Raw genomic sequence first — 27,862 nt, 5'->3', positions numbered from 1 at the left:
AAAGTTTAAGTTAATTTTATGGTTAAACATACATACCTGTACAGGTGTGGTGAAGAGCGCGCGCCCTATGCGCACTACCGGGAGTGCTGACGCAAATGTGCCTTAAGATGGAACGACTGTCTACTACAGCCTGTAGTACGATTGATGGCCAGCCCTTTCTATTGACACAATCCCTGCAGCGTACCCACACCACAGGCCGCCTCTGTTGTTGTCGGGCATTTACGTGCATCTGCATCATCATAGCAATGTGTTGATAGTGTTGTTGTTTTCTTATTATAGATTGATATGTCGCTATCAGCTGGCACATAAGCACTATTACAACTTGTGCAATATGAATCATTTGTAGGTTGATGGCGCAATCCATTTTGTCTGGCAAAACTTTGTTCGCAAATGTCAGCTTCAATGTTGTGCGATTCAGTGCGAAAATGAATGGAAACCGTCTCAAATCAATTCAATATACCAATTTGACCGCAAAACAGCGTGTAAAGTTATTACGCACAGGTTTTTGTTCGCTTTAAAGCCGTTGGATGGAAACACACTTTCACCAGCTTTATTCGCTTGAATTTCTTTACCGAACTTCAGATAATTTCATTGACAAGTGGATGGAAACTAAGCGTGTTCCAGAATTTTTTTTTTTGACAAGATGCCATTATTATGGCTAAATAAACTACTTCTGTTTGTAGCCTGCACAGTTTGCGGTTTACAGTTAAGCTAACATAGTAATCATAGTCTAATATAAACACAACCATGAAGCTGCTGAAGCGGTCAACATTTAACAGCCACCTTTCAAGTATCCAGCAGGTGAGTAACTCATACTACACAACAACAAAGTGTAGGTCAGCTGCTCTGTGAGGCTATACTTAGGCACAGGGGGATCACTAAAGTCAGCAGGTGTTATCCTCGGGGGACCATGAACTGTCTGTACGAAAATTCATTGCAATCCATCCAACAGTTGAGATATTTCAGTCCGGACCAAAGTGTTGGACTAACCAACCTACAAGCTGAAATGTCAGAATTGAAAAGGTTCATACATGTTTTATTGTCTCTTTGATGTGCTTCGAAGGACAAATGTGTAAACTAATCAGGACAGCTGCACATCCACTTGTAAACATGCGATCCCTCTCGCTTTTATTTCTTCTTATGGCTATTTACATGTTAATACTATACTTAGGCTGGGTTATTCTGCTTTTTTTTTTTGGAACAAGCTATTTCTCACTAGATTTCCATATAAATGCTGTTTTCTGTTAAAGGTCCCATTGCATGAAAATTTGACTTCATGAGGTTTTTAACATTAATATGAGTTCCCCCAGCCTGCCTATAGTCCCTCAGTGGCTAGAAATGGCAATAGGTATAAACAGAGCCCTGGGTATCCTTCTCTGCCTTTGAGAAAATGACTGGCCGGTCTGGGATCTTCCCTTTATGATGTTATAAGGGGAAAGGTTACCTCCCCTTTCCCTGCTTTGCCCGCCCAGAGAATTTGGCCCACCCATGAGAGAGAGAGACATCATGGCTTTCAAATGAGCGAAGCATGGCAGTTGGTCAAGGCCACACCCCCACCCTCCACCTTGCCCCCCCACCCCCTCTCTCCTCCTCAATAGCTACAGACACAGAAATTGCACATCCTAAGGAAAGCTCATAGTGAGACTGGCTCTAGTGGCTGTAATTCTGCATCAAAGCTGAATTTCAGGAAAGAGACTCCCGATACAGTATTAGGGGACCACTGAGGCCTATATAAAAGCATCCAAAAGCAGCATGTCATAGGACCTAAAGGTGTATGTTGCTTTCATCTCAAGACTTCAAATACAGATGCCATGAGTCAGTATTAGCAGAGGTCTTTATTGGAAATATAGGCTATCAAATTGTGTAGAAACTGGCAAAATTAAAGTGGCAAGTCTCTGTGTGTTTTGTAATCAGTGCTGCTGGGCTCTTTAAATAACCAGGCGGAGAAAACATCATACTGTTACATTCAGCGATTAAAGTCTATTCTTCTTATTGAAATATTATTTTACACAGAGACAACATCAGATAAACAAGTGCAGATAACACACAGAACAGATGTAGGACATAGGAGTGTCTGTTTGTATGCGTGTCTGAGTGTTTGTTATGAATCTATGCAGAAGGGAAAGTTGTGATGAGGTCGTGTCCCTCTGGTGGTCTCATTCTAGCGCGAGCATGAGTCTCACAGTACAGCTGCCCCTCCACAAAGAAATAGCCCTTCTGTTTGAGGTTGACGTCACAGTCGGAGCACACAAAGCAACCAGGGTGACGATATTTGTCTCGTGCTTTCACCACTGTCCCGCTGTAGCAGAAAACAGAGAGGGAGATGTCAAAAGCAAAGAATAGTCTAAGTGTGTTGTGTTGTAGTAATAGTTAAGTATATACACATACACATACATACATATACATACATACATACATACATACATACATACATATATATATATATACATACAGTATATATATATATATATATATATATATATATACACACATTATATATATATATATACACATACAGTATATATATATATACACATACAGTATATATATATATATATATATATATACATACACACACATATATACAGTATATATATATATATAGTATATGTATATTGTATATGTATATAGTATACTATAATCATCAATCAGGGCTTTAAATTAACTTTTTTGATCACCAGCCAAAATGGCTAGTAGATTTTTAAAGTTACCAGCCAGTCAGATTTTTTCACTAGTCAAATTTCTACTAATTTTAACAAATTTAAAATTACATTACTACTTAATATTAATTCACCGTTGCGTTTGTCGTCTTCGTTTCAGCGTAGCTAGCAATTGATACCACACACTCTAGGCACGTAGCCAATGGATGATTGTATGACATGTCACAACATAGTCCATCCATCCATCCATCTTCGTCCGCTTATCCGGTGTCGGGTCGCGGGGGGAGCAGCTCCAGCAGGGGACCCCAAACTTCCCTTTCCCGAGCAACATTAACCAGCTCCGACTGGGGGATCCCGAGGCGTTCCCAGGCCAGGTTGGAGATATAATCCCTCCACCTAGTCCTGGGTCTTCCCCGAGGCCTCCTCCCAGGTGGACGTGCCTGTAACACCTCCCTAGGGAGGCACCCAGGGGGCATCCTTACCAGATGCCCGAACCACCTCAACTGGCTCCTTTCAACGCAAAGGAGCAGCGGCTCTACTCCAAGCTCCTCACGGATGACTGAGCTTCTCACCCTATCTCTAAGGGAGACGCCAGCCACCCTCCTGAGGAAACCCATTTCGGCCGCTTGTACCCTGGATCTCGTTCTTTCGGTCATGACCCAGCCTTCATGACCATAGGTGAGGGTAGGAACGAAAACTGACCGGTAGATCGAGAGCTTTGCCTTCTGGCTCAGCTCTCTTTTCGTCACAACGGTGCGATAGATGGAATGTAATACCGCACCCGCTGCGCCGATTCTCCGACCAATCTCCCGCTCCATTGTCCCCTCACTCGCGAACAAAACCCCGAGGTACTTGAACTCCTTCACTTGGGGTAAGGACTCATTCCCTACCTGGAGAAGGCATTCCATCGGTTTCCTGCTGAGAACCATGGCCTCCGATTTAGAGGTGCTGATCCTCATCCCAACCGCTTCACACTCGGCTGCGAACCGATCCAGTGAGTGCTGAAGGTCACAGGCCGATGATGCCATCAGGACCACATCATCTGCAAAGAGCAGCGATGAGATCCCCAGCCCACCGAACTGCAACCCCTCCCCACCCCGACTACGCCTCGATATCCTGTCCATAAATATTACAAACAGGATTGGTGACAAAGCGCAGCCCTGGCGGAGGCCAACCCTCACCTGAAACGAGTGCGACTTACTGCCGAGAACCCGGACACAGCTCTCACTTTGGTCGTACAGAGATTGGATGGCCCTGAGTAGAGACCCCTCACCCCATACTCCCGCAGCACCTCCCACAGTATCTCCCGGGGGACCCGGGTCATACGCCTTCTCCAAATCCACAAAGCACACGAGACCGGGTTAAGCCATACTCCCAGGCTCCCTCCAGGATCCTTGCGAGTGAAGATCTGGTCCATTGTTCCCACGACAGGACGGACGGAACTGCGCATTGTTCCTCCTCAACCCGAGGTTCGACTATCGGCCGAACCCTCCTTTTCCAACACCTTGGAGTAGACTTTACCAGGGAGGCTGAGAAGTGTGATACCCCTTGTAATTGGCACACACCCTCTGGTCCCCCTTTTAAAAAGGGGAACCACCACCCCAGTCTGCCACTCCTTTGGCACTTTTCCAGACCTCACGCAATGTTGCAGAGACGTGGTCACCAGGACAGCCCCTCCACACCCAGAGCCTTGAGCATTTCTGGACGGATCTCATCAACCTCCCGGGGCTTTGCCACTGTGGAGTTGTTTGACTACATCAGTGACTTCCGCCTGGGAAATCGACGACAATCCCCGTCATCCTCCAGCTCTGCCTCTAACATAAGCAGGCCTATTTCGGATTCAGGAGTTCCTCAAAGTGCTCCTTCCACCGCCCTATTACCTCCTCAGTTGAGGTCAACAGTGTCCCATCCTTACTGTACACAGCTTGGATGGTTCCCCTCGCCCCCTCCTGAGGTGGCGAACAGTTTTCCAGAAGCACTTTGGTGCCGATCGAAAGTCCTTCTCCATGTCTTCTCCAAACTTCTCCCACACCCGCTGCTTTGCCTCTTTCACGGCAGAGGCTGCAGCCCTTCGGGCCCTTCGGTACCCTGCAACTGCCTCGAGTCCTCTGGGATAACATATCCCGGAAAGACTCCTTCTTCAGTCGGACGGCTTCCCTGACCACGGTGTCCACCACGGTGTTCGTGGGTTACCGCCCTTGAGGCACCTAAGACCCTAAGACCACAGCTCCCGCGCAGCTTCAGCAATGGAAACTTTGAACATTGTCCACTCGGGTTCAATGCCCCCAGCCTCCACAGGGATGCACGAAAAGCCACCGAGGTGCGAAGTTGAAAGTCTGTTGGACAGGGGCCTCCTCCAGACGTTCCCAATTTACCCGCACTACACGTTTGGGCTTACCGAGGTCTGTCCAGAGTCTTCCCCACCCCGGACCCAACTCACCACCAGATGGTGATCGGTTGACAGCTCTGCCCCCTCTCTTCACCCGGAAAGTGTACAAATACGGCCTCAGATCAGATGAAACGATTATAAAATCGATCATTGACCTTCGGCCTAGGGTGCTCTGGTACCAGGTACACTTATGAGCATCCCTATGTTCGAACATGGTGTTCGTTATAGACAATCCATGACTAGCACAGAAGTCCAACAACAAACAACCACTCTGGTTTAGATCAGGGAGGCCGTTCCTCCCAATCACGCCTCTCCAGGTGTCTCCATCATTGCCCACGTGTGCATTGAAGTCCCCCAGCAGAACAATGGAGTCCACTCAAGGTCTCCAAGAAGGCCGAATACTCCGAACTCCTGTTTGGTGCATATGCACAAACAATAGTCAGAGTTTTCCCCCCCACAACCCGCAGGCGTAGGGAGGCGACCCTCTCGTCCACCGGGGTAAACTCCAACATAGCGGCGCTCAGCCGGGGGCTTGTGAGTATCCCCACACCCGCTCGGCGCCTCACACCCTGGGCAACTCCGGAGAAGAAAAGAGTCCAACCCCTATCCAGGAGTACGGTTCCAGAACCGAGACTGTGCGTAGAGGTAAGCCCCACCAGATCTAACCGGTAGCGCTCCACCTCCCGCACCAATTCCGGCTCCTTCCCCCACAGAGAGGTGACGTTCCACGTCCCCAGAGCCAGCGTCTGCCGCCCGGTCTGGTCCGTCGAGGCCCCTGACCTTCACTGCCACCCATGTGGCAGCGCACCCGACCCCAGCGGTTCCTCCCACAGGTGGTGGGCCCATGGGCTGTGTTCATGTGTGTTCATGGGAAATGTAGGATTAGTACTACAAGCAGTATTGCCAGATACACATTGTGTTTCCTAACACAAAACCGCCACAATTTCTTGTCGGGAAAAGAAACCAATCTGGAAACACTGACTTGTCGCATGGTTTCGCAGCCTGCCGATTCAAACAGCCAAATGGGCTAGTAACTTTACAATGTTACCCACCAAAGTTAATTTTTACCCGCATTCGGTGGGTTGGCAGGTGTCAATTTAAAGCCCTGATAATAGTACCCACTCCTCACTCCATAAGTGACCTGAAAGCAGCACATAGACTGCACCGATTTTCAATGGGATTGTCTCATTTTTCAACAGACAAAAACCTGTGCTATCACAATAATTTGAATGACACCATAGTAAATAACAATACAAATTCAACACATAGTGGCGTTAAGGAAGATAAAGACGAATCAGATTTGTTAAACACAACGATGCACAGAGACTGAACTGTCTATTTACATACACAACTGTTACAGTAACTCTTTATTACCCTATTATATTGCATTTAGACACACTATGATGACACTTTTTTTTTTTTTAGATTATTTTTAGGGCATTTTTAGGCCTTTATTGACAGGACAGCTAAAGAACTGAAAGGGGAGAGAGAGGGGGAATGACATGCAGCAAAGGGCCACAGGTCGGAGTCAAACTCTGGCCCGCTGCGTCAAGGAGTAAACCTCTTTATATGGGTGCCCGCTCTACCAACTGAGCCATCCGGGCGGCCATAATGACACTTTTGAAGTGTTTATTAATGTATTAGTCAATCATGATAACGCCTATGACTAGAACTGGTGTATAAACAGTTACTTTAATGAATACTTGATAACACAATAACTCATAAATATAGGCTATCATATTTAATTACATTATGTATGATTACATTAATAAACAGTTGAGCAAGTGTTTGCAATGTGTTTTTAAGCATGTCTTAACTATCAATACCCATGTACAGTAATTCACAGGCTGATTACAGATGATTGTGAATGCATATGATTTGTTATGTGGCAATACTTTTTAAAATTTACATTAGTTAGGACTTGGAAAATGCCTGGGAGATTAACTACAAAGCTCTTTATCAGGATGTATTTATATGATATCAGGATTTGATTTAGGTTTATGTGGTCAATGAACAAAATGATTCCTATATTTGTGAAACAATGTATTTGCATAAAAGGCATAACATGTTCTGATTTATGTTATGGGTGTGTTATATCGGCCCTGCAATAAGCAGTACTTCATGAAGCTTATTGCTTATTTATGTTCAGAAAAAAGGGGTGTTAATTCATTTTATACAAGCTATAGTTTGTGTTGTTGTGGACTGTATTGTTCCTATACTGTTCTCCACCCTTTGTTTGTATTGACTCATGGATGCTCTAAATGTGAATCACAGATGATTTCTTGCTATTTTTACTCACACAATCCCATTCCCACACTTGTCGCACACGGGCAGTTTCTGCAGGTTTCCTGTGGGTGGAGTTGGCCTGGTTGTGGGAGCTTTTACTGTCCTGGTCACAATGGGACGAGTGCCTGCCCACATGGGAGAGAGCCACTCAACAAAACAATGCTGTAGATATACAGGAGCACATAAATAAAAACAAAACACTCAAGATAAATGAGGCAGGGACACTTGTAGCCTCTTTAATACTAAATGAATGCTTCCTTATAGGGGTATAAGCATATTTCATAACTTCAACTCTATCAAGACTCATTTTTTTAACACAAGTAATAAAGAAAACACACGGAGAACTGATTTTGTAATAATGTATTGTGTTAACACAGGTTGAATAAGGGAAAAGGTGGTGTGGCTTAATTACATATTGTGTAAGGTATAAGACCGGTTAGTCATACAGGGTCAAAGGAATTGCATAAATGATTTCAACAATGTTATTTTCATCTTTGTTCCCTTTAAGCTTATGAATGGAATTTACTGGAATAATTGTTTATGCCACAGTTAGTAGGTCAACAAATATCGTTCAGGTTGGTCATAGGGTTCCTCTAGCCTGGTTGACGCCAGACCCTTCTCAGTTGTAAAAGGTTAATTCACAGCTCATTTCCAAAGGGGCGTCACCAACGGACGGCGCTCAAATGCCTCTGGGCGCAATTGGATAGCCCTTCAACCAATCAGACGTAACGATCCGGGTGACGTAGAAGCGACAGTGGCATCAACGGGTTGATGCGCTTCGGTGGCCGTCATGAATGTAAACAAAAAGCTGCTTGCTGTCGCTCCGCTATCGTCATCGTGTAAAGCCAGCCTCAACAGTTATTATTGGCACCTCGATTTGGAAAAATTGGAAATGGGCTTGATGGACTTGCAGAGCAAATCTCAAATTTGCTGGAAGTTAGTCAGGGTTTTCCCAGGCTAGGGTTGCTCTTGTCCACATGTCAAAGTTTCTTTGGGAAACACACTGAAGCCACTAAATTGTTCCTGATGTTTGTATGGGGGGTAAAAATGGAAGTCTCTTTGAAGAAAAGTGATGAAGAATTTAAAAACATTTGCTGCTGCACCTTATTAAACTGCGCAAAATACAACCATCTACTCCAGCCCTAATAACCTTTTTTTTTGGGGTGAGTTACAGGCCGCCCCGCATTCCTTACTTATTTTAGCAGTTTTACGTGACTAATTTAAGCCAATCCCTGATGTTTTACTAATCTAGTTAGTTTTGTTTCACGTTTACTACGTGTTTAAAACTGCGCCCGTCATGTTAAATAGAATGGTCATATGATTACAGTCCCATGATTAAACTGCCACCATGCAGCAGTAAATCAAATGTCATATTGTGTTGCTTTGGGAGTCTTTGAATCAACCTATAAAGTCATTTAGGTATGAGGATGTTTTAATGCAGAACCCATAACTCCTAGTAAAAAGCTGATTTAGAAAGTGAGTTCTCAAGGCCTTTAAAACATCTGTGTGTTTCCATGATGAGGCGTCTTTTTTGGCTGACAATAAAATTACAAATGTTTCTCTGCACCGGTAATCATTTCAACCCCTAAGATGTTTTTTGTGTAGTGGAGATAATCGTCTGGGAAAGATGAAGAGCTCACCATCACTGTCAATAAATTCCTGCAGGGCTTTGAAGGAGCCAGACTGCCGAGGCTCCTGGGGCTCCGCCTGGTCATTCTGTAACATCTGGTACACGTCAGAATCCTCGATGCTGGTCAAAGTCCTGTGGCTGAGCAGCACAATCAGACACACACAACACACACAACACACACAGTACAATACTTAGTCTGGATACAAACACAAATACACATCCTTCACTTATTAAGTAAAAGTACTACTAGCACACTGTGAAAGATACTCCACTACAAGTTAAAGCCCTGCATTCAAACCTTATTTATGTCAAGGTATGTGAGTATTATCAGCCAAATTTACTTAAAATGTCCCATGGGATGAACATTTCACTTTATGAGATTTTTTTAACATTAATATGCATTCCCCAAGCCTGCCTATGGTCCCCCAGTGGCTAGAAATGGTGATAGGTGTAAACCGAGCCCTGGGTATCCTGCTCTGCCTTTGAGAAAATGAAAGGTCATAAGGAGCAAGGTTACCTCCCCTTTCTCTGCTTTGCCCGCCCAGAGAATTTGGCCCACCCATGAGAGAGAGACATCATGGCTTTCAAACGAGCAAAGTGGCCACACCCCCACCCTCCACCTTGCCCCCCCCATCTCCTCCTCAATAGCATTTTAAAGCTACAGACACAGAAATGGCACATCCTAAGGAAAGCTCATTGTGGGACTGGCTCTAGTAATTCTGCACCAAGGCTGAATTTCGGGAAATAGACTTCAGATACAGTATTAGGGGACCACTAAGGTCTATATAAAAGCATCCAAAAAGCAGCATGTCATGGGACCTTTAAAGTCTTAAAAGTCAAAGTACTCTGCAGAACAATGGTGCTCAAATGATGTTTTTGGATTAAAGGTGCTTTCAGCGATGTAGGGTGATGTCACTTCTTGTTGACGTTTGAAGTATTTTCAAACGAAGCAAGACTAGCTCGCACCTCCCTCTTCCTCATCCCGTCCCCTCTACCTCCCTTCCACGCATCAATCCCCCCAACCCCCACCCCCAAATCCTTCTTGTCGGTTATTGGCTGTTATTGGCTGTGGTTATGTTTCGTGGTGCAGGTTGGCACAATTTGTTTTTGTTGGGCTGTCTAGAGAAACCACATTTTTTGTGTGTGTGTTCAGGGGACAGGCAGCTCGCGGATAGTGAGGAGATGTTTGCTGTATGTGACTAAAAAATGCGTCACATCGTTTAGAGCACCTTTAATATTACTGCTGCATTAATGTGTGTGTTGCATTTTACTTCTGTAGATGTTTAAGGTTGTGCTAATTTTAACTCCGTTATATTCGTTGGGTTATTTAATCTAATGCATCATATTCTATAAGATCACCATATGTTTGTAGTGTTGCTGTCCTGTGAGAACTGCATCTCTTTAAAAAGTTACCTTTTCATGAGCTCAGAAAAACAGCATTTATAGTTTATAAATTATAATTTATTATATCATTACTATTTCATTTTTTTATGAAGTAGGAGAATATACACCACATTTTATAATCACCAAAGATATGTGGTTTCCATCGGACAGGAAGGGTATGAAAAACTGTAATCTGAAAAATATTTAGTAACTAAAGCAGTCAGACAAGAGTAGAAGTATAAAGTTGCATCAAATGGAAATACTCAAGTACTTAAATAGTAAATGTACTTAGTTCCATTCCACCACTGCCACTAACTATGACACAGCACTGCTTTGGTCTATCTGTTGCCATACTATATGACTTATTTTTCCCAGACCTCCCTAAGTCAATTTCATTCATTCATGCTAGTGGCAGAAATGATGTATTGCAATCTTAACTGCATTACCCTGAGTTTTGTTTTTTTTTAAACTTGTGGTGAAGGAGAGCAGGTGAGAACAACCAGCTGGAGATTACAGAGCTACAAAATAGCGCGTCAACCTTAAAAGGAGAAAAATGCTTAGATGCTAAATGTGGGATGAGGAAGAAGGTTCATGGGCTGAACCACAAGGAGGACAATGAGTAAGGAAAGAGGACGGTTTTGGCTGAGTTTTACAGCATGCTGATTCTACAACATGCCCTTTTTATGCAAATTGTAACATAGTTGTTCATAATCATGTTCTGCCAGTGGTTGTGAATACATTACAATGAAATACATCTTTACTTTTCCATGTAAAGCAGCCTAGAAGTGATGCAGAGCGAGTCTATTTTTTATCGGCCGACATGACTTATAGGTGAGATATATGGCTTATTCAGAATGTGTGGTTATGCCATGGACAGATTCATTCCTGTGGGCTGTGTTAATATATCCTCAGTGCGACACACCATATATCAGGTACCCTAATAAAATCCACATGAGGGGACGGCCGAAAGCTAACATACTGTAGTGCATCTGTGGCTGTGTTAAGCTACTCAGCTGACACATTCAAACAACAAACTGAGTGACTGGGAGACTCAGGAGGAACAGGTGGACTTCAGTGAATGTGTGTTATTAGCCCTTTCAGGCTGTAATGATCATTAGTTATACACCAGAAAACACAGCTGGATACTTTGCTATTCTAAGATCTTTACCATTATTGGGGGAAAACATTCAGCCACCGCTTTCAGCTATTTTGTATATATTTGTTTCAGTTTCTGTATTATTGTTTATTCTTATTAATGTTTGTTTATGTATGCACCAAATACCAAGGCAAATTCCACGTGAGTGTAACTTACCGTGGCAATAAACGCTTTTCTGATTCTGATTCTAAGGGCGGCACTGGTTAAAAAGCTTTTTCTGTTAAAACAATTAGGCAATTAATGAGTAGTTTAATGATAGAATATTCTAAACTTGGATCAGCTCTTTTTCAGAGATTTTGTCAGACAAAACAAACAAAATTAGTTTATTCTACTATTCTCTATAATTTTATAAAAAACTAATCGTTGACTTGAAAAAAAAATAATGAAGAAAAAAAAACAAGTGCTTCAGGCCTAAGGCCAACTAATGTAGTAACAGGCTAAAACGCTTATTATATTCAACATGTGAGCAATTTTAGTCGTTAGCATGATGACAAATGTTAGCATGCTTGCTAGTAACTCTTAGAAGTAAAGGACAAGTCTAAATGTATAAATTGGTCACGGTTAGATGAAATGTCAGGGGAAACGCCATTCCAATGAAAGTTCCTCACTGAGCACATATACCAAAAAAAAGATATTCAATCTTCCACATATTTGGGCCCAGATCTTTGAGCCGGCTGACTCCCTGCACACGTCTGGCAAAAAATAGACTCATTTGGCTCTTTGAGATATTTTTATTTTAACCTACTGGCTCAAACACTGATAATACAAAGAGTAGTTTTGCAGTGTTTTGTGCAACGCATTCTCGTCAACGGGTCCATTTGATATCATACAAAAATGTATGCACACCAAAATGTGTGATAGCCTACAAAATTAGGAGACTGCTGGCTGGTCCGCGACGCAGGCATGCTACGAGCTCCATGATGCCGAGCTAGTTGCTGCTACAGATCTTCGTGACGCTGGCTACAGACCTCCGTTGTATCAGCGGTAGTTGGTGGTTCAGTTATCCTAAAATAGCACCATGAGCTGCCGGTCGTTTCTGCGGACACTACGGTTAAATTTAGTGCACAAAACAGGGGCAATTCTAGGATCAGACCTTTAGGTGGGCTCAGCACCTAATGAGAATGTGACACGGATAACCCTAACCACTATGATGGAACTAAACCTGACACTTTATAAGTCACAGTAATAACGACCAGTTTGACACAATGTTGTAACATTCAGCAATTTTTGTTGCTTACGTTTCAATTTGGGTTCTAATCTGCACCATGGAATTACCAACTTCTTCTCTGGGGACCACCAACGATAAACTTCACAACCGTACTCCTGCTCTCCCTCTGAAGGATTAGATAGAGACTCAGCCAAAGGCGGGAGTCTGGCCCAACCACCTCCGATTGGCCAAAACTACGTTTCTGTTAATGGTAATTGTTTGTCCTTTGTCACTAACAGACAAGTTCACAAACTCTCAGTTAAGCTCTAAAATTGATTTATAAAAAAAAAATATTTTAGGGGGGCTTGAGTCCCCCTAAAAAGGGTCTAAAATAACCCATGCCACAAAATATGACCGTTTTCCAGCGACAAAAATTAAGATTAGGCACCAAAATGACCAGTTAACATTAGGAAAAAGATTGTGGTTTGAATTAAAACACTCCTGGGGAACAAACATTTCCTGGGTGAAAGGCTATAGTTTTCCCCGGGAAGCGAACTCTGGCTTGAAAATCCTGTATGTTAACCGCGTTCTTATACAGCGGCCGTCAATGTAGTGAATACAGCAAAAGAAAATAAAAAATAAAAATGTGGAATGCTTACGAATTACAGTGCTTAACTTTTCGTAGCTTTTTGAACGAATGGTTCATGAGAACAGGCTGGTTTTGTGACAAACAATATCCATCAGCTATTTCTTTTGTAATAATTGTGTATGGCAAAATGTCATTTTGGGGCTAAGTGCGTCAGACGACTTGCATTTCCAGTTGTGGCCACTACGGCAGAATGAATGCAAAGCCTAGCGCTGTTCCTGAGGGCATTTCATGTACCCAGGGGCGTCAGACTGGGGAGAAAGAGGGGTACCCAGGGCCCTCCAAAAAGATGCTAGAATGAATAGCTGTGGATGCGGGGAGGCGCCCATAGAAAATGCCTTTCTACAGGGCCCAGAATTCTGTGCTACGCCCCTGCTTGTACCTGAGACCAACACGCAGACAATTGAACAGGCTGAATGATAAGTAACATCTCTCAAGCCATATTGCTATTGCTAACTATTAGCATAATCAGTGTATAACGACTCACACGCTGTTAGTTGCTGTATGGTGCAGGGCTTTGAAAAGAACCTGACTGCCATGTTTTAACTGTAGATAAAGTGAGAAGTGTCACCTCTCAGGCTTGGGTAGAACCAGGCCTCGGATCTGGCCCTCCATGGCGTCCTGGATGTTGCCTGAGGAGTAGAGGCCTATGGGGGTGTTGTAGGCTGAACTGACCACCTGATGCGTGTCATCGATGTTCGCTGCTGCAACAAACGGCTGAGCTTTCCGGTTGTGAGCGATGCCAATAGGTTTATATTCCTGTAGAGAGACAAAAGGAAGCAAGGACATTATTGAGACAATCGTTTGATAATGACGTGAAAAAAGATATCTACCATAATCCTTCAAAAACGTGAAGTCATTTCTCAAACACTCTTACGAACCTGATGTTCTGCTTCCAGGTTGATTTTATATGGGTGAACTTTACCCTCCTCCACAGCTCGTGGGGACCACAGTCTTGATCCATTCCTGGAAATTAAGAACAGATCCTGGTGAGAAGGTCACCACAACATGACTGATGAACTGACTGTTGAAGGAGTCTTTTTTTTTTTGAGTCTGTGAGTGTGTGTGAGTTGTATAATCCCAACCTATAAAACATCAAAACTAAGGTTTAAAACTTCTGCTCACATGTTGGCCTTTTCCTATCATACTACTATAAATACTATCATATTTCCTATTTATTCTTTTTACTTTTTGAAGGGGATTTGAATCGTATCCAAACTGAAAAGTCAAAAAAAAAAAAAGAGTGAAAAAAAAGAGTCATAAGCCAAACCAAATTCACCTGATTTTATGGAATGCGCTTTTGAAAACTGGTTTTAAACTAAATTATAGATGGTGGAGGTAAAGCTACATTTGTGGAAAATGATTATGCTATTGTGGAATTACATTTTCATTATCACATTTACATTATAATTTTAGTCCCCTATAGGCTTCCATAGTAACATGAAGATTAGGATGTTGTTCATACTGTACAGCAGTACAGTATGTAATTACTGGACCATTTTACACCTCCAACATTTAATCCAATACAACTCATGCTGTCATAGAATTGAATCAACAGCTGTCTGATACAAAAATGGAACAATATTGGTCATTATTGCAAGGCTAGTCTTTATCCATGACGTTCCACTTTCGGGATTGCTCCGTTCCCGTTTCACTCTTTTCGGCCAGATGTCCGTCACCTTCCTCTTTCTCTGTGTTGTAATTCTAAACTCCGGTGGATTTCTGAGGACTATGGTTAACTGCTCCTCAGATCTCTGCAGAGTAAATCCAGACAGCTAGCTAGACTATCTGTCCAATCTGAGTTTTCTGTTGCACGACTAAAACAACTTTTGAACGTACACACGTTCCACCAAAACAAGTTCCTTCGCGAGGCTATTTTGCAGAGGCACCGTGGCTCCGTCCGGTGCTTAGCGCCCCCCAAGACGATTGTGATTGATTTGAAGAAATGGCAATAAACCAGAGCACGTTTTTCTCCCATCCCAGAATGCTGTGTGGACTAGCCAGACCTTCCTCGGCAGTGCTGTGGAAGAAGGTCTGGCAAAGCGAGGCTATTGCAAGGCTAATGTATTACATTTCATTTTACTGTGCAGGTGTTGCCTCTACTGTGTCCACCACCTGTTTGGGCATGCTTTTTGTGTCTGCATATAACCTTTCAACAGTAAGACCGAGCCGGTTGCTGGCCTCTTTTATCTTGTTCTGGGCTTCACAGTGCAGCATGTCTGTGGCTGGGACTCCCTCGATGGCCAGGATGACATCACCGGCACACAAGTTGGCTATAGCGGCCTTACTGCCGGGTGTGACCTGGAAGTGAGGAAAAGGAATACATAACAGAAATACAGACATTTTATTTTGATTCCTTTGCTAATTTATTACCCATCTGTACATTAAGAAAGCAGAGGAACTGATGATTTTAACAAAAAAGAAAAAGAGCAGATAAGCCAGTTCTCTTGATTTGCTTGAACACCCGCCCCTTTTTTTTACATTACTGAATATTAGTTTAATCCCTTGAAAATTAAAACCATAGAGAAATATTTTCTAAATCTGTGTCATTAATTTTGAGTTTGAACCACAAACAAAAATATGCCTTGCTCAAATTCGATGACTGATGGGGGTCGTGAGAAGTTTGGGACCTAAACTTTAGGTTTGTGTTAGATATATAAACACATAATGTTTGCTTGCCTTTGTGGCAGATAAGATTCCTCCTTTCATCCCGCCGACAACACCAAGAAGTTTTAGCCACTTTGAGACTCAAGAAGGTCACACAGGTTGGAAAACACTTGATTAGAGACAATCAATTCCAAAAATGATAATAATTGTATTGTGCAATATGTGAGTTAACTGGTTGCAGTGCTCAATTGTATTTTAATAGTGACTTACCGGTCTGTCATTTTAAAGAGGAATATTGTTTATGCAATTAATATCTACTTCTTTGGAATCACGTCTCCTATCAAGTTTTTCTCTAACCTGTGTGACCTCTTTGAATCTCAAAGTGGCTAAAACTCTAGAATTTCCTGGGGGTGAAACCCCCCCTCCTCGACGCTACAAACTCACCCCCACTCCTGCTACACCATGTTGTGTGAAACTGGCATGCATATCTGATTTTCTCAAGTCTCAAGTAGTTCATTCAGTTTTTATTCCACAGACCAAATGTTGGAGGTTTATAGCTTGCCATTTAACTAGTACAAGTCTTCTAGCAATAAGGGTTCCTTGTTCCTACCATTGAGGCAGAGATGTTGCTGGTTGGAAGATTAAGTTATTGTTAAGTTCTTCTTCCCTTAGTTTTTTTTTTTTTTTCAAATTTATTAAGGGTCCAATACTACAGATATACAAAATAATAAAGAGATTATACTGTTCTTATAACACGTTATTGCCATTAGGATGAATCCCAAAGCAATATATTCTAACGTGGCCAGCCAGAAAACAAAAAGCTCTGCCTTTTCACTTTCTATCTTTCTATAAATCCCATTCCAGCAGTCCAGTCCAGTCCAGTATGTACAGGTGGGTAGCCTTGTGAAACGTTTAGGTCTGTTCTCCATCACTGGCACTTCATCTTTTAATACGCAACTCAACCGTGAGGCCCCTGGTTCATGTTCCCCTGCCGGGATCACAGCTTTATTTGATTTTCTTTTTCCTTTCTCTGAGGCTCACCTGGCCTAAATAATCCTGCGAAACACAAAACACAGACTTCACTAAGAAGCCCAACTATTCAGTCAAAGTCATAACAGAAAAAGAAGAAAAAAAACGGCCGTTCATGACCTAAATCTGCAAATGTTGCGCCACAAGCACTCTGCCAGACTCAAACTGCTCTCCGAGATGCAGATTGCCCTGGTTGGTATGCATGTGTGTAAACTGCCCGTCCCCTTGTCATGGAGATAAAGTAAACATGCGCTGCTTCCCACTAAGTGACAGCATCCAGATGGAACATACAGCATATTCTGCTGGCCAGAAAGTGATCAAGACTAATAAGAAGAGAGCCATCAGGGTCACAGAAAATACCTGAGGAGGCAGCTTCAATCCCAGCCGTACATTCACATTTCCACTTCACAGGCCATGACCTATGCTCAGCCATATTGCATTACGGGACATAGGAAACTCATACACTGGGATGTTGCTTGAAACTTGAATTAGGGCATCTGCCTATAAATAACTGTGGATGAAAGTGCTGAGGGGATGTCTCATGCTGCCAAAGAGGGAGCAGTAATTTACAGTGGAGCATTTGTTGGAGTGCTGCTGTCTGACTGTATGTTTTACTGCTCGGAATTCTGTTACCTGAATCTGTGGCACAACTTTTGCTTTTTATTGGATTCTCTTGTTTCCACGCAGCTCGGTTGTCATGTCAAACATTTGTCTCCGTTTAAATTTCAGTTGTCTTTTCCTTTTTCCTTTCTGTCTCTTTCATGCCCCCTTCCTTCCAACTTTCCTTTTCTCTTCCTATGTTCTTTGCTGCTTCCTCTATCCTTATTTGTTTACTTTTTCCCCCCTGGCATCCTTTTTTCTTCTGTCTTTCCTTTCTTCTTTTCCAACTTCAACTGATCGATCTGCAAGCGTGAACATCCCCAAAACTGAAGAAGGAAAACGAACAAACTAAAAACTAAATTATTCTGTTCTTCCCTGTGAGTACTGTTACTTTGGATAGTTAACATTTAGGTAAGTAGAAACAGTAATGCAATGCAATGTAAGAATGAATAAAGTGAGGAATTAATAAAGGAACGAGAGAATCCAGTTACAGTATTATGCATTCCAAGAAGTACAGCACTGGGGAAGCCAATCTGGCGGGTTGAAATCCTTGTCACTAAAAGGAGTATTTCAGCTATCCAGTAGTAGACTTCAAGCTGCACTAATCAATGTTTGTATCAAAAATGGATCAAATGACTGTGTATAGTAAAAAGGGGTCGCTCTGATTGACAAACCCACAGAACTAGAACTAGAAGAGCACTCGGGGAGCACAGACCTCTGCCAAGGCTATGCCCTTTCTCGCAATGTTAACAAAATTGAAAATAATTTGAATCCTCACGCCATGATTCAGATCAGCTCCAAAATGTAATGTGTTCTTTCTTGGCCCTTGCTACAACCTTCCACCAAGTTTCATAAAAAAAAAAAAAAAAAAAAAAGATCAGGCCAATACGTTTTCTGTAATCTTGCAGACAAAACACACTAACAAACCGAACCGGTTAACCGAAAGCTTGTGAACATAGTGGAGCATTTAGCTGCTAAAGAGCCCCATATTTCCCTCAGACAAAAACAGAGCTCAAAATAGACTGGACGTTGGGTGCCCAGAAACACAACTCCGAATGAATGAGTTTGCTGAATGTCTTCGTGGGCAAGAAGTTACTAACATTGTGTTTAAAGCTTGTTGCACTGCCCCCAAGTGACCAGAATAATTTAATGTAGGTATAAAAGTTGGATACATGACAGATTAGAAAAAAAGAATAGCCAAAAATGATGCAGCAGAGGCTAAGATACCCTGACTTAGTACATCGTCTGGGTCAAGCTCCAACAGGGCTGGATCATACGCTTCCCATAATGCAACTCAATCGTGTCTTTCGTTAGATCATTCCTGCCTGGAAAACTACTGATGCTACTGATAATGAAGTTTTTAACACACAGGCTGACTGTTATAAATGTGTCTCCCCGCTCCAGCTAAGTTAACCCTGATGACATCACCAGGGTTATTTTCTCACAGACAGAAGCTCCTCCATGGCTCCAAAGGCCCTGAAGTACTCCCCATGACATAAAGACCAAGTAAACTGATCTTGATGCGTGAACTCGGCGACGTGGCCCTTTAAGGCTGCTGTCTGCTGAAGAAAAAGATGATTATCACTTGTGTTTACTTTCCTAGGCCAGCTGGGAACACTGGCAGGTCATAAAGAGGAGGATGTTCCGGACCAAAAATGGCAGTGAAGGGAGACACGTTGTGTTTAAATGAAGTCTCAGGATTCACTGCTGCAAACGATCCCTTCAATTTGTCTCGTAGACACTGAATGTACTGGTGAGATGTTTTATCAGGTATATAACGGAGCTTTTCACTTTCTTTTATTTAACATGCCTTTCCTATACAACTTTAACACAGCACTTCTTGTATTACTGCTCGCACATCGTTTACCCTCCCAGATTCCTCCCTCTTTCTCTCTCTCTCTCTCCTATTCCTCGTCCATCCCAGTCCTCTCTCATCACAGTGTCCACTAACACAACAGGTGTGGGGTTATTGGACAGAGCCAGTGGTTTGGAGACCGAACTATGCTTTCAGTCAGTAGCTCCTGAGGTCCTCCCCTAAATATAGAAATATAGTACACGCACATAACCCTGACAGAGCGGGATTACTGGGTCTCCTCACATCTGATCCTGTGTGACATCAGGGATCCAGCACACAGAGTCTGGCTGGCTGATGAAGACGTCACTGTTCATATTCAGCATGTTTACTCGTACGTAGGCTATGCATTTAACTGCACTGACCTTTTTAGTTTTTTCCCTAACTATTTATTTAATCCCCACTTCTGTCTTTCCGTTCATTAATTAGTGTGAATAAGTGAGCTTTAGGGGGTACTGGTTGGGGGATTTTTGTTACCTTTGGACTAGTCTACACTATGTCAACATCGTTCCACTTCCGGGATTTCTCCGGTGCCGCCGGAAGATCAGCCGGTCCCTCATTTCAGCCGGATGTCCGTTACCTTCCGCTTTCTTTGTGTTGTAATTCTAAACTCCGGCTGATTTCTGAGGACTATGGTTAACTGCTCCTCAGATCTCTGCAGGGTAAATCCAGACAGCTGGCTAGACTATCTGTCCAATCTGAGTTTTCTGTCGCACGACTAAAACAACTTTTGAACGTACACACGTTCCACCAAAACAAGTTCCTTTTACCGAGGCTATTTTGCAGCCGCACCGTTGCTTTGTCCGGCGCTTAGCACCGCCCAAGACGATTATGATTGGTTTAAAGAAACGCCAATAAACCGGAGCATGTTTCTCTCATCCCGGAAGGCTTTGTGGACTAGCCAGACCCTCCTCCGCGGCGCTGTGGAGGAAGGTCTGGCAATGCGAGACTACCTTTGGACAGTACCTGGCTAGTTGTTTCCTCTTGCTTCCAGACTTTGTGCTAAGCTAAGCTAACCAGCTGCTACATATTTACCATACAGACATCAGAGTGGTAGTGATCGTCTCATCTAACTCTCACCTAGAAAAGGCAAATAAACATGTCAAGCGTCTCCTTTAAGTGAAAACAAATGTGATTCAGTTGTTTGTTGTACTTTGTATAAACAGGAAATGCCCTATTAGTTTCAGGAAATCATCATTTTCATCAACAGATTTACCAATCTGAATCAGCAGCCACAACTTTCTGAACATTTTCTTTTTAACCAAGCAAGGATCTGTCCAAAAAAAATCATTTGTTCATCCAAAGTATCTGTAATTTGGTTACTGTGAGTTTACTTTAATAAAGTACAGTTATTTTTAGTTTGTAGATTTGTACTCAATGTATCATCTCTCAGCTCTGCCTGTGCTCTCAGTCTACAGTAATAACAATCTCAGGCTGACGTTCACTAGCTCAAATTCATTCTTTTCATTCATGCTTTGACTCAACTGGCAGCACGAAATCTCCTGAATTTGTGGAGGATTTAAAGATAATTGGATTATCTACATCTGGAGGATTCTACCTTTCTTTTTCTTCCAAATCTTTTATTTTTTTTTAAATCAGGTTTTAGTCAGAATTAATTAAAACACTGCAGGACTGTTTAGGAATAACGTCGTAACCTCACTGTGCTCATAAATTCTCCAGGCTGAAATCCACACAATGACACATTTGTGTGTGTGTGTGTGTGTGTGTGTGCACATGTCAGAGTACAATGTAAGCTGCTATTTGTATCTAAGCCTCTTGCATTTCCTGTGGCACAGGTGCAAGCCCCATGCCAGGCCAGACAGACTCTTCCTAGAACCAACGCTCCTGGAAACACAAATGTTGACACTAACTAACCAACTAACTTAATCAAATGATCAACCAACAGTCAAGACAGTACACGCAGGTTGAAAAGTTTTTGATCACGTTCAAAAAATATGTTGAATCCTTTACTACTTATGTTCAGTTCTTATAATAGAGACATCCTGTCACTCACTCACCCTGGAGATGGTCAGGGGCTGGTTAAAGTCCTTTCCTCCTGTCAGGCGAAACCCCCAGGGGGCCGGACCGTCCAACACGACATTGAGTGCCATGAGCCTTTAATGTCTCTCCGCTGCTAGATAACAACAGCACAGACAGTAAACCGCACGCTGCGGGGAACAAAGTCAAAGAGCAAAGGAATATCAAAGTGATGGAGATTTTGACCCATGTGGGTTGGAGCAGGGGGAGGAGAATGGACAGACCCCACCCCAGGAGGGAAGTAATTGGTCAGATTTTGGAAACTGGCTCCTGGACTGCTCTACCAGCACTTGCTCACCAGTTTTCCTTATTTGTTGTGCACTTTTTTCTTCTCTTTTACTACTTCTCTCTCTAAATAGAAAGCAACGTTTTGCCTCTTAAATCTGGTGCTACCAAAGCATCACTCGTACTAAATAAATCCAGTTTTGGCTCCCGGTCTGCGAGTACCTACATGGACTCTTGTAGACAGAGTGAGGATGTAACCCCCCCGCCTCCCCGCCCCTCTTCATTGCTTCTCATCCCTGGGTAGCTCACAGTTTGGCTGGCCTCGTCTGGCTCTGGTTGACGGGCCTTGCTGCTCCTGTCCTTATTTGGTCTGGAGGCGCAGCTCCACTCTGAGGCCCTAGAGGTCCCACAGGCACATTCCAGCCACTATTGATCTGGATGGGACCCAGGACTCTCACCCCTGAGCTTGTCAACAATCCAGCTTTTCAACACATATCTCACTTTTCCTGCGTTTATACCAAACAACTGTCTCTGTCGTGTCTGTTAAAATAAGTAATTTTATGTCTCTCAAAAGATTTCCTCTAGCCTACAAAAACCTTGTTTACTGTGCTCTTTGTTTATGATCACAGTGTTTTATTACAGCCAGCTGAGGAGGGCATTAGGAAACACATGCCCTTCATGTCTGCATTATATCCAAAATTATAAAAACACCAAAGGCTTCATGTGGCGACAAAAGCACTCTATCAACAAAGTGTGACTGAGGCTTGTTAATCTATGTCTGCGCTGATAGGCCTACGCGTTCGCTCTGAGTTTTTCCATCATGTTAATGACTCACAGTGCCAGTTAAAACAGTTTAAGAATCACACCACAAAATCTGTCAACTGCGTAGAGCGTTGAAAATGTCATTATAGGCAAGTATTTTAAAGTGGACCAGTGTCATTGTTTGTTTCTGCAGTTACCATGGCAATAACATAACTCCCTGACAAAAAAAGGGAAGTTGATGTATTCATTCTCAAACTTTCTCTCGCTCTTTGCAGACATGTGAGAGACATGTCTCGGTTCTTACTCATACACTCTTTCTCTCTGCAACTTATTCACACCTGCAATAACATGAGGTGAGCATATATAACACACAGTGCCTAAGCATGTACTGTAATAATAATAATAATATTATGCTAAACCTGTGAAAGACATGTACATTAAAGGCCTATTTACACTGCAAGGCCTATTTTGGTATTTTACAAGAATCATTAAAGACCTACTTCTGATATTAGGCTGTCAAGTTTAAGTTTTACATGAATTTGACATGTAAACATAGTCCACAACATAGATTGTAAAACTAGTGGATGTAGCGGACTGCTGTTTTGAAACCTCGCTTTTGTCAATTTGGCCTTCACCATCTTGGGTTTTTGAAACCAAGATGATTTTTGACGAGAGGGTGGCGCAGGGGAGGATGACGCGGCCAACCCAGTGTTGTGTAAAAGCTCTGCGCTAAGCTAAACGCTAAAGAGGGAAAGGTGGCGATTTTCAACTCTTTCGACGCGAGCCATCCGGTGGAGATTTTCTGGTGGGTAAACGCGGACCTCCAGGTGCTGCTGCCATTCGGCAAACAAATTCCCTTCAGTTTCCCAGCTAACTCTAATGGTAGCTAGCTAGCTAGCTAGCTAGCTTGGTTGGCAGAATGCTGAACTCGACATTTTTATGCAACAAAAATGTTCCAATTAACTTTTGATGAAGTGAAAACACACAGTGAGAGGTTCAACGTTTTAAAACGAAAACACGGACAACGCCCAAAAACAAGTGCACGGCTATTTTAAAAGGTCCCATGGCATGAACATTTCACTTTATGAAGTTTATGAAGTACCCATATTATGCTCATTTCAGGTTCATAATTGTATTTAGAGGTTGTACCAGAATAGGTTTACATGGTTTAATTTTCAAAAAACACCATATTTTTGTTCGGCACATTGCTGCAGCTCCTCTTTTCACCCTGTGTGTTCAGGTCTCTGTTTTAGCTACAGAGTGAGGCATCGCACTTCTATCCCATCTTTGTTGGGAGGCGCACATGCGCAGTAGCTAGGTAAGGATCACATCAGCTAGCTAGCTGTTTCTACAACTTCAGTTAGTACAAGGCAGGTTTAGCCGGGAGACTTCTTCTAAACGAGGGCGCACTTCCAACTTTGCGTGGAATACCTGCAGAACAGGGACACGTAAGTAGTTCTTTTGTAGATTATGGTGAACTATAGTGTGTGTTGTAGCAGTTTTTGCCATTGAGAACGAGCTATGTTAGGCTACGGTTAGCCACCTCGTCTCGGCTTCTGACGTAGAAAGCCCTGCAGATTTTGAACAGCTCACCCGGAGACTGAAAGCAGAAGACATTCAGAAACCGTATCTCACTCAAAAGTGTGTGGAGGCACCAGAGACACAAAATAACACCCCAAATCCCAGAAAAAGTGATTTTTTTCCCATAATATGGACACTTTAACATTAATATGAGTTCCCCCAGCCTGCCTATGGTCCCCCAGTGGCTAGAAATGGTGATAGGTGTCAACCGAGCCCTGGGTATCCTGCTCTGCCTTTGAGAAAATGAAAGCTCAGATGGGCCGATCTGAAATCTTCCCTATATGACGTCATAAGGGGAAAGGTTACCTCCCCTTTCTCTGCTTTGCCTGCCCAGAGAATTTGGCCCGCCCATGAGAGACATCATGGATTTCAAATGAGAAGAGTGGCAGTTGGTCAAGGCCACACCCCCACCCTCCACCTTGCACCCTCCCCCCCTCTCTCCTCCTCAATATCTACAGACACAGAAATGGCACGTCCTGAGGAAAGCTCATTGTGGGACTGGCTCTAGTGGCTGTAATTCTGCACCAAGGCTGAATTTCGGGAAAGAGACTTCAGATACAGTATTAGGGGACCACTAAGGTCTATATAAGCCATGGTTAGCACTGCTAAGCCTCTGTCATGATTGTCAGGTCCTAAAGCATCCCCTGCTTCTTGCCATTTTAAAAATAAATGGGACCATAATTTACTAAATGAACACCACACTGTATTGAAGATGACTTGAAACTAGCATCTGAGACCATAAACTTATTATGAAAATGTTTACTGAGGTAATAAATCAAGTAAGAAGTAGGGTCATTTTCCCATAGACTTTTAAAAATAACAACTTCTTTTTGGAGCCAGTGGAGTCGCCCCCTTCTGGAAATTAGATAGAATGCAGATTTAAGTCACTTCTGCATTGGCTTCACTTGTCAGACCCGGAAGCCTCGTCCATTATCTTTACAGTCTATGTTCCAAGGGTGTCGCACCTGTAACCATGCCCAACAATGATGTCACACTACACTGACACACCCTGGGAGTACACACAAATACATTCCTGGTGGATGCTGAGAAGTTAAACAAGTTTGGGGATATTTTATATTTCTGTTATCATCAACCATTTCAACGAAAAAGACCCAAACTAACAATTAACCGATCCTCTTAACGATTAATAATTAAGCACTGTCTGTATTGGCTGATATGCCCTATAGTTTATTTATCTGCACCATAGAGCATTGTTAGCCTTGCTGCCTTTTACTCCACATTACCGCCAACAACTGTCCATATGTGGAGTTGTGTGAAACGGGGAGAACAATAACATGTATTACGTCACCTCAGTGCTTAGAATCAACTGGTAGGAAAGGGGTTAAAAACTCTGCAACGTACCTTTGAACATCATAAATGAGATCTCCTTTTCAGTCATCAACAAATGATGTTGTCTTTTCTGTTAAGGTGAAAGGAAAAAAATAAATAATTGGGAATATTTCATCTACCAGCTGGATTTTATTAGCAATACAGCCCCATAAAATCATCCAACAAATGCTAAGATATTGTAGAAATACTTAGGTCCAAGAGTGTGCATTGAATTTGATATTAACATGAATAACATATAAGATTAACACTTTCATTACATGTATAAACATATCAGGGGTCAAATTCATGTCTTCAATCTAAATGGGTTCCCAATGTATCAAAGGCAGACTAAAGGTTTACTGTATGTCTCAACACTGTAGTTTGTGATCATTCTGTGCACTTTCCTGATGGTTTCTAGACTATATATGCATAAATTAATTGTTTGCATCACAGAAGGTTTACATATACATGGCTATTAAATTAGTGAGTTGGATGTAAGGCAGCAATCACCAACTTTACTCACTCTAACTACAGTAACTTGAGTTTAAATACGTCACTCACTTTTAAAACAACAAAGCACTGGAGAGAAAAAAGCCCTACATGCCTGGCTACCATATTAACTTTGAAAAAGTGGAAATTAGCACCACTGATGAACCATGTGAAGAAAGAAGGAGAGGAAACCAAATATGATGGTGGGTGAGAAAAAGCTGACTTTATAAAGCAAGTGGATGTTGGCCATTTCTCAGCTCTCATACAAAAGGCTTACAAAAAGCACACACACCCGCACACACGCACAAAGTGTTCTCACACCAGCTGAAGTAGTGGATGACAGGGGGTGACGTGAGAGACAATGAATGATAAAACAAAATATATCTTAAGGTGCTTTAACAATTGTTTTGTTGTGAGAAAAAACATAAATCATATTCACCGAGCATGACTAAGACGGAAACTGCCGATAATTCCAAGTAGTATATAACATGAAACAGTGAGCCGCTTACTTCGACAACAGGGTTAAAAGATGCCACCAAAGTCTGCAGTTAAATAACTGAAGTTTTTTTTTGTTGATAAAATGCTATATAATCCTGCATCTGACTTAAATAATTCAACATAAAACATCATGACACCTGGCATAATTATAGCCCATCAACTATTGTGTATTCGGTCACTCAGCATCTATCTGGACAATGATACAATACAATAACAATCCTTCAAATGTGGGTTTGCTGCTGTTGAAAAATATTAGAAAAACATCCTGTTGTTCCATCCTTTCTGAAATCGTCATAACACAGTTCGACCAGCACTTGTCCTCTAATAAATATAATACCTAAAAAGGTCGGTAACCTTTTTGCATACACTTTTCAAACATGACCAATACACAGCAAAGCCCCACAGACATGTTAACGTCTAGTGTGTAAAATCTGAAGTGAAATTTGAGATAAAACAAACACAAAATTGTGTTAAAGTTCCGTTAAAGTGCATCAATCCTAGTGTGACGATGAAGAACCAAAAAGTCGAAAATATTTTTGTGTTCTCTAATACTTTAAATCTAATGTATCAGGTTTAGACAGCAAGTGCAACAGTGTCAATATTTTTCACACTTCCGCATTTGCAATATTTGAAATGGTGGCTTAATAATGATTAATCATAATCTTTCATATCCCCAAATTCTTATCAACCAATCAATACCTTAGGCAACACATAACATTGATACATGCACACACTCTTTTCCACATGTAAGTCGGCTGCAATCCCTTCAACACAGTTCGTATACAACAGACCTGCTGACAGAATGCTGTTCTTACAACACTCTCTGCACCGAATGTCTTTGGGGATATCTGTAATTGAACACTGAAATGAAATGTAACAAGTGTTGTTAAGTTTGAGATACTGCAGGAAAAAAAAAGAGAAAAAAAAAGGTGATCGTGGTGATCTAACTGCCCTTTAACAGAAAGAAAAGCATCACTGCGGTGCCCTTTTTCCTATCATTGACTGTTTGCAAAGTTCCTTCGATTCCTTCCATTACAGTCAAAAGTTAAAGGTCACTGACCGGAGCACGACGTTTGCGTTCTCCATGATAGAAAAATAAGGATAAAAAGATAAGATAAAAAAAACAGCAACAACGTTATTTCATAGAAGTCTTCCATTAAAGATGGCTAGTTAGAGCTAAATGTTCTGTCTGTGTGAAGCTGAAGAGCCACACATACACGCAAACACACAACTGCGACAGGTCTTGGGAGGGGGACCAGTGTTGGGAGGTGGTGTCCTGCGGGTGCTGTGGGCGATGAACGTGTCACAGAAAGGGGCGGAGCCACGGCGAGGCGGAGGAGAGTCTGGAATCATCATTATAGCTGCTTCACGTAGTTCCCTGGGAAGGTTCCAAACAACTTGCTCCTTCGGGAGGTTCCTTTCAAAAACAAAGAGCAATACAATGAGATCGTCAGTGCTTCCAAACGCTGGCTGAAGCTTGGCAGCAGCAGTCACTGATCTTATTCCAGCTCACTGCAGTCTGGAAACCAGCCAAACCTAGAGATCAAACTGAATCG

General features: G+C 42.5%; 2 protein-coding genes across 8 annotated transcripts in view; both read right to left on the bottom strand.

Annotated features, from left to right (window-relative positions):
* Positions 1–1,816: 1,816 nt before the first annotated feature.
* On the bottom strand, positions 1,817–21,587 carry LOC120568472 (PDZ and LIM domain protein 3-like). The gene is made up of 7 exons (XM_039816039.1): positions 21,404–21,587; positions 15,447–15,598; positions 14,179–14,263; positions 13,869–14,056; positions 8,976–9,103; positions 7,349–7,460; positions 1,817–2,299 (listed from the first exon to the last, which is right to left on the bottom strand). Exons 1-7 carry the CDS (start codon positions 21,494–21,496, stop codon positions 2,110–2,112), a joined length of 948 nt encoding a protein of 315 aa, XP_039671973.1. The 5' UTR covers positions 21,497–21,587; the 3' UTR covers positions 1,817–2,109.
* Positions 21,588–25,449: 3,862 nt separating this feature from the next.
* The window catches only part of sorbs2a (sorbin and SH3 domain containing 2a), a 52,230-nt gene continuing 49,817 nt past the window's right edge, over positions 25,450–27,862 (bottom strand). For all 7 annotated transcript variants that reach the window (XM_039815978.1, XM_039815998.1, XM_039815988.1 and 4 more), the window contains one exon: positions 25,450–27,723. In XM_039815978.1, coding sequence (XP_039671912.1) covers positions 27,662–27,723 — 62 coding nt within the window. In that variant the 3' untranslated portion in view covers positions 25,450–27,661. The remainder of the gene's footprint in view (positions 27,724–27,862) is intronic.

This window comes from Perca fluviatilis, chromosome 1 (assembly GCF_010015445.1).
Source record: "Perca fluviatilis chromosome 1, GENO_Pfluv_1.0, whole genome shotgun sequence".
Classification (NCBI taxonomy): domain Eukaryota; kingdom Metazoa; phylum Chordata; class Actinopteri; order Perciformes; family Percidae; genus Perca; species Perca fluviatilis.
Note: the sequence above shows the minus strand (reverse complement) of the source record. Positions and strands in the feature narration are given on the sequence as shown.